The sequence below is a fragment of the Crocodylus siamensis genome, chromosome 7 (genome assembly GCF_052110815.1).
Source record: "Crocodylus siamensis isolate JL-2025a chromosome 7, ASM5211081v1, whole genome shotgun sequence".
Taxonomy (NCBI): Eukaryota; Metazoa; Chordata; order Crocodylia; family Crocodylidae; genus Crocodylus; species Crocodylus siamensis.
Window position 1 is genome coordinate 96,840,186 of NC_143401.1, and position 6,830 is coordinate 96,847,015.

A 6,830-nucleotide genomic window follows, 5' to 3' on the forward strand; every position below is an offset into this window, starting at 1 on the left:
GGACATGGTGTCACAAAGCTGGTGCCTTGTTGGGCACCTTCTCTCCCTTGCCTCCAGGAGGGGAAGAGCAGTGGGAGGCTGGGGCTGGGGAGCACTGGCAGGGCTGCCTTTGCTGGGGTATGAATGCCTCTTCTTCACAGCTCAGGGCTGCCTCACCATGCCAGGCACCATCAACTCAGGGCTGGTCTCCAGGGGGGTGCACACCAGAGCCTGTAGGCTCAGATGGTTATTACAGGAATGACTGTGCCTTCCAGCCTGTGGTGTTTTGGGAGCACCTGCAGACTGGGAGAGGAGGGAATTCACCAGCAGTCCAGGAGTGGCGAATTCACCAGCAATGGACACTGCCTGAGCCACGGGGTCCATCCTTGCCTCGCCTCCACAGGTAGGGGAAGAGCCCCCAGCTGCTCCAGGGCAGGGGGCACAAAAGCAGGAGGCTTCTCCTTGCTCCCCCAGCCAGAGATGGGGTTTGTCCAGCCACGTTCACCAGGGCTGTGGGCAGCCCTCCTGTGATCTGTCAGGTCTCTGTGCTCAGGAAGAACTGCCAAGAAAACCAAGTGCCTCTGTGTGGTGTTCTCAAAGGGGCGGGGGTGGTCCTGGGTTTCGCCCCATGGCCCGCAGTCAAGGCGTGTTGTCACGGGGTCGCAGCACAGCCAGGGCCAGCACTGCGGTCACTCGGCTCCAGCCCGGGGCGCAGCCCTGGTTCCTGTTCTTTTGGTGTGATGGGCCTGGGGAGGCAGGGGACAAGCAGAACTGGGCTACAGCTTGGGGCGGGGGGTGGTCCAGGAGCAGCCCCATCCTGGTCGGCCCAGGCAGGCATCACAGAGGCCCTGTCTGCAGGTCTGAACTCTACTTGGGTAGATCAGTAGCATGAAGAAACAGCTTGAGTTTATGCCATGCCCAGGGGAGAGATGACCCAGAGCAGCGAGGCTTGGGGTGCCTGGCTTTGGATTGGGTGACTGTTGCCTTCATTCACAATTTCTGTTGACTTTCAGGGTTTGCTCCAAGTCCTTCCCACAGGCAGGAGCCCCAGGTGCCACCAAGTGGCGGGGATTAGTAGGTACTCTGGAGGGTAGGGCTAGGATTCAGTGGGACTTCGACAGACTGGAAGGTTGGACCAAAAGAAATCTGATGGGTTCAACAAGGACAAGTGCAAAGTCCTGTACTGAAGAGGGAGCAATCCCCTGCACCGGGGCAGGCTGGGGGGGCGGGCTGGGCAGCAGCTCTGCAGAAGAGGACCTGGGGGGACAGGGGACAAGAACCTGAACAGGAGCCGGCAGCGCCCGTGGTGCCAAGAAGCCGACCGGCATCGGGGGCTGCATCGGCAGGAGCGGTGCCAGCAGACGGAGGGCAGTGATTCCTCCCCTCTGTTCAGCACTGGGGAGGCCACATCTGGAGTCCTGTGTCCAGCTGTGGGCCCCCCACTACAGAATGGATGTGGACATGCTGGAGAGAGTCCAACGGAGGGCAAGGAAAATAGTTTGGGGGTCGGAGACAGGACTGGTGAGGAGAGGCTGAGGGAACTGGCTGATTGAGTCTGGAGAAGAAGAGACCGAAGGGGGATTGAATAGCAGTTGTCACCTCCCTGCCAGGGGGCTGCAAAGAGGATGGAGCTGGGCTGTCCTCAGTGGGGGCAGATGACAGAACAAGGAGCAATGGGCTCAAGCTTGAGGTTGGATATTAGGAAAAACTTTCTCATGAGGAGGGTGGTGAAGCCCTGGAAGCGGATGTGGTGCAGTCTCCATCCTTGGAGGTATTTAAGACTTGGGTAGACAAAGCCTTGTCTGGGATGACATAGCTGGGGCTGGTCCTGCTTGGAGCAGGAGGTTGGACTAGATGTGACCCCCATCCAGCCCCAGTTGTTTGACTGTGTGACCTGGCGCAGGCACCAGATGCTGTGGTCCTACGCCGGGTGGGTGGGGTGGGTGTTCTCGCACCCAGCTCTGAGCCCCAGAGCTGTTGGGATGCTGCGTCTCTGGGGCTGAGCCTCAGTGTCTCCCAGTGCCCAGCGGCAGGGGCTCAGCCACCTCCTGCCCCTGCCCCACCGGCTTTGTGTCACTCTGGGGCACGTCACCCACGATCAGCGTCCGAAGCGGCGGGCAGCAATGCGACTGCCTTGCAGGCCTGGATCTCGGGGTCCTCCTGGAGGTGGCGGTGAATGAAGATGTGCCGAAGCAGTATGAGGTCTCACTAGAGGTGGCTTCTGGGGTTGGGGAGGTCTTTGACCACCTCCAGGGTCTTTCCCTCCATGGTAAATTGGGGAGGGGGTCACACATGGCCTGGGGCAACCCGATGGAGTGCTGTAGTCTCTGTGCTGAGGGAGACGCCCAGAGCTGAGCAGGCTTCTCCAAAAAGGACCAGGGCCGTCTGGAGGTTTCCTTCATATGTGCACATTGTTCACTGGTGGGACTCCTCGCTGCAGGAGGTGGCAGAGAGCAGAGCCGGGTCAACAAGACCGGATAGACTCGAGCAGGATGGTCCCTTTGGCCTCTAGATCTGTAACTGGGTGCCAGGGGCTACCGATCACATAGAGATCCGGTCTTATGCTCCCCCACCGCTGTCGGGGACGGGGCTGGATGGACCTTGGATCGTGGTCTGACATCCTTGCACCTGCTGCAGGAGGCGAAGCAGCATCCCAGCCATTTCCTGCATGGGGGAACTGAGTCGCAGGCCTGAGCTGGTGGCGGGCTGGTTTGGTTTGGCTCGTGTCCCTGGGCACCGAATGTGCCGGAGGTAGGACGCGGAGGTTGCCCGCGCTGTGATCCCTCCCACCCAGACATCTGGGGCTGCCTAGAGCCATGGGTCTCAGGCCCCCGGGACAGACTTGAGCCCCTGGGGAAAGGCCGGCTCTCTGTCTCCGCTCCTTTTTGGCCAGCCAAAAAAGACCAGAGTCGCTGGCCTGGTGCAAAGGGCTGCACTGGTGTGTTCTGCTGAGTCTGCGCCCATTTTGCAGATGGGGAAACTGAGGCCCATGTCGCAGAGGAAAGAAACCGGAGGGCAGGAGGTGCCTGGTTTCTGGTGCGAGGGAAGGGGGGGAGGAGGAGGCGGAGGCGGGCCGTGGGGAGGAGCCGGGGCCGGAGCGGCGGCTGGAGGAGGAGGCGGCGCGGCCCGGCTGCAGCATGGAGGAGCCCAGCACCCGGGGTGGGGGGGCAGGGGCTGCGGGGCGGGAGTGAGGGGCACCAGCAGGGCTGGGGGGGCGGGCACGGGGCTGCGGGGCAGGAGTGAGGGGCACCGGCAGGGCTGGGGGGTAGGGGGCTGCGGGTCGGCAGCGAGGGGCACCAGTGGGACAGGCCACCTGGGGGCTGCAGGCCGTGCCGGGGCCCAGCCGTGGTGCTGAGCCGGTGCCAGGCCCGCGTGCCTGCGCTGTGTTGGCCTCGGTTCCAGGCCGGGGCAGGAGACGGGGGAGGAGGCAGTGGCCAGGACTGGGGGGGCGTGGGGGTGGCCAAGCCATGAGCCCAGCTCTGACCTTTGACCTTCGACTTTTGCTTCCCCGAGAGGAGACTGGGGGGCGAGCAGCTGTGAATGGGGCCGGGAGCCTGGTTTGCACTGGGGTGTTTTGCTTTCCTCTGCAGCGTCCATGACCGCCCCCCCCCATGGCCCCGGCAGCAGCAGGGTGGTGGCAGCGTGGCCCCCCCGCATCCCGGGGGCAGGGACGATGCGGGGGTCTCCGCGCACCGTCCCGACGGGCCCTGTTGTCTCCCCACAGGCTGCCAGCGAGGTGCCCGCGCCCCCCGCCATGGCCATCGTGGAGTCCAGCCCTGAGCCCGGTGCGTGCCCGCGCCGCGGTGCCATGGGCAGCGTGGGCAGCCTCCTCGCCGGCCGGCCCTGCCACGACCGGCCCGGCCAGGCCGCTGGCTTTGTCCCGGCCCGGCCGGCGCCCCCGGGCCCTGGCCCCTGGGGCTCCCAGGACCCGCTGCTGCTCAGCCTGCGCCCCAAGAAGTCCCCCGCCAGCCCCTGCAGCGACGCCGAGGAGCCGCGTGGGGGCAGCCTCCGCGGGCCCCCCCCCAAGCTGGTTCCCATCTCGGGGCGGCTGGAGAAGGTGAGCGAGGCGGTGCCGTCTGGACCCTGGCCCGGGAGTACGCGGGTGGCTGTGGCGGCGCGGGGGCCCGTGGGCTCTGCCTCCACGGCCGTGCCCGGTACCTGCTTTGCAGAACGTGGAGAAGACGCTGATCCGCCCCACGGCCTTCAAGCCCGTGGTGCCCAAGGGCCGGAGCCCGGGCGGTCCGGCGCTGTCCGACAGCCAGGCCAGCCTGGCCCAGCTCTTCGAGAAGCCAGGGGGCCCCCACAGCTGCCGCCACAGTGCCCACTCGGGGACCCTGTCGGACTCGGGGAGGAACTCTCTGTCCAGCCTGCCCACCTACAGCACTGGGGGCAGCCACGCTGAGCCGCCTGGCGCCACGCTGGGCCATGGTGTGCCTGACGGGCTGGGCGCACGGGGCCTGCCCGGGCCCTGGGCCTCGGACAGCGGGCGCTCGTCATCCAGCAAGAGCTCGGGCTCGCTGAGTGGCCGTGGGGCCCCCTCCTCGGACGGTGGGTCCCACGGGCGCTCGCCGGGCAGTGGCGACGAGGCCCTGCTGGTGCGGGAGCTGGAGGAGAAGCTGCGGGAGCGGGAGGCCGAGCTGCGGTGGCTGCGGGAGAGCCTGGAGGATGAGGGCGCCGGCGGACAGGTACCTGGCGGGCACGAGTGGTGTTTGTCACGGAGGTGGCGCTGGGCAGGCAGGGAGCTGGCATGTCAGGGGGAGCAGTGCATGCTGGGAGCTGGTTAGGGTGAGCCATGCCACTAGGGTACCCATGTATGGGGAAGCAGTGCATACCGGGAGCTGGCTAGGGCAGGCTGCAATGCTGGGGATGCACATGCCTGAGGGAGCAGTGCATGCTGGGAGCTGGCACCACCCCAACTGCCCACATTTGGGGGAGCAAGGCATGCTGGGAGCCGGCCTCTTCGGGGCACCGGGGTGTTGCGCCTAGCTTTGGGGCGCGAGGGCAGGGCAGGCAGAGCGCCCTCTGCCTGCCCCACAACTACTGCCACTCTGCAGGTGTTGGGGGAGCCGGTGGCAGGTGGCGCGGCGGAGCTGGTGGCGCGGCAGGCGGGCCGGGGGCGCCGGGCGCAGCAGGTGCTGCAGCTGCAGGTGCTGCAGCTGACGCAGGAGAAGCGGCAGCTGCAGGATGACTTTGCCCAGCTGCTGCAGGAGCGCGAGCTGCTGGAGACGCGCTGTGCTGCCCTGGAGCGCCAGCAGGCCCAGCTGGGCCCGCGCCTAGAGGAGACGCAGTGGGAGGTGAGCACGCGGCCCCCGCTGGCCCCTCAGCACTTGCGTCTGGCCCCGCCTGACCCCTGGCTCCCCGCAGGTGTGCCAGAAGGCGGGCGAGATCTCCCTGCTGAAGCAGCAGCTGAAGGAGGCGGCAGGCGAGGCAGCGCAGCGGGGTGCGGAGCTGCTGGGGCTGCGGGCGCAGCTGCGGGAGGCGCGGGCCGGGCTGCAGGCGGGCGAGGCGGGTGCCCGCGAGCTGCGGGAGGCAGTGCGGGCCAAGGCGCTGGAGCTGGAGCGCTGTGGGCAGGAGCTGGGGCGCCGGCAAGCCGAGGCAGAGTGCCTGCGGCTGCAGGCTGGGCGGCTGGAGCGCGAGCTGGCGGCACTGCGGGGCACTGAGCCGGCTCTTGGTCCCGAGGCGCCCGAGTCCCTGCGGCGCCGGGCCGAGCGGCTGCGGGCTGAGCTGGAGGCCGAGCGGCGCCGGGGCCGGGAGGAGCGCCAGGCCTTCGAGGCCGAGCGCTGCACCTGGCAGGCCGAGAAGGACGAGGTGCTGCGCTACCAGCGCCGCTTGCAGCAGCACTATGTGCACATGTACCGCCGCAACCGCCAGCTCGAGCGCCGCCTCGGCCCCGCCGGCCCCGGCCCCGGCCCCGGCCCCGCGCTGCGCCTCGAGGAGATCGCTGCCACCCAGATCTGACCCTCGCCGGGGCAGAGACCCTGCTCCGTGCTCAGGGGTGGCGAGCAAGGGGCTCCCCGTGCTCCTGAGCTGGAGCGTAGGGCCCCTCCGGTGCATGCGGCAGGGGGAGGTTGGTTTCTATTCTGTGTGAAATGACTCTATTTTTGTAGGACCTACAGAAACTGCCCCCAGCCTCTCCGCCTGCCTGCCCGCCTCACCCCTCACCCCGGTCAGACCCCCTAAGCCCCTCGGCTCCGCATAGCTGAGATGTCTTGCCAGTGCCTTCTCCCACTGCCCAGATGCCCCCTTCTACCTCTATTTCCCCCCCTTTGTCACGTGCTCAGGGCGGTCCTGGGCGTGGGGTGGGGTCCCAGCCTGTGCTCGGTGTCCCCACCTCAGGCCTGGTACCAGCTGCACTATAGGGCCCTGCTCCCACCCCACCCACCCCGGCTTGGTGCTGAGCTGGCACCAGGCTGGTTGCCCCCCCCAGCTCTTGGGCGCCCTTCATGGCTCCGCTCCAGTCAGGCAAGCTGCCCATGTGTGACCCCCCGGGCTGGGAGGGTGGCTGGGCCAGCCCCCGCAGGCACTGGGTCCTGGCTGTCCCCCCAGCCCCGGGCACATGGGAGATGCCCCTCCAGCCCCCCGGGATCTGGCTGAGAGAGGGGCTGATTTCCTTCCCCCCGCCCGAGCCACTCAGTCCAGGGAGGGGGTTTCCTCCCCGCCCCCTTGGCGTAGCAGTGCCCACCTGGGCCGGCATCAGACCAAAGCAGCCCCCTGGCACCACGGGCCTGGGGTTTTGTACATTTATTCCCGACCGCATCCGCGTTTGTACAGACTAAGGGCGCCAATAAACCCGCTGTGTTTGTACCCCGAGCGGTGTCGTGAGTAGATGGGGCGGGGGGGACAGCCCCGGC

The 6,830-nt window shown here is 67.3% G+C and overlaps 1 protein-coding gene across 3 annotated transcripts; it reads left to right on the forward strand.

Annotated features, from left to right (window-relative positions):
- Nucleotides 1–255: 255 nt before the first annotated feature.
- On the forward strand, nucleotides 256–6,755 carry LZTS2 (leucine zipper tumor suppressor 2). Of its 3 annotated transcripts, none has more exons than XM_090057504.1 (5): nucleotides 256–382; nucleotides 3,704–4,036; nucleotides 4,149–4,664; nucleotides 5,034–5,273; nucleotides 5,344–6,755. In XM_090057504.1, exons 2-5 carry the CDS (start codon nucleotides 3,734–3,736, stop codon nucleotides 5,935–5,937), a joined length of 1,653 nt encoding a protein of 550 aa, XP_089913630.1. In that variant the 5' UTR covers nucleotides 256–382; nucleotides 3,704–3,733; the 3' UTR covers nucleotides 5,938–6,755. The 3 variants fall into 3 exon arrangements, with proteins under 3 accessions (XP_089913630.1, XP_089913629.1, XP_089913628.1); XM_090057503.1 differs by lacking the exon at nucleotides 256–382 and adding an exon at nucleotides 3,014–3,138 and having other exon boundaries at nucleotides 5,344–6,753; XM_090057502.1 differs by lacking the exon at nucleotides 256–382 and having other exon boundaries at nucleotides 3,293–4,036; nucleotides 5,344–6,754.
- The last annotated feature ends 75 nt before the right edge of the window (nucleotides 6,756–6,830 follow it).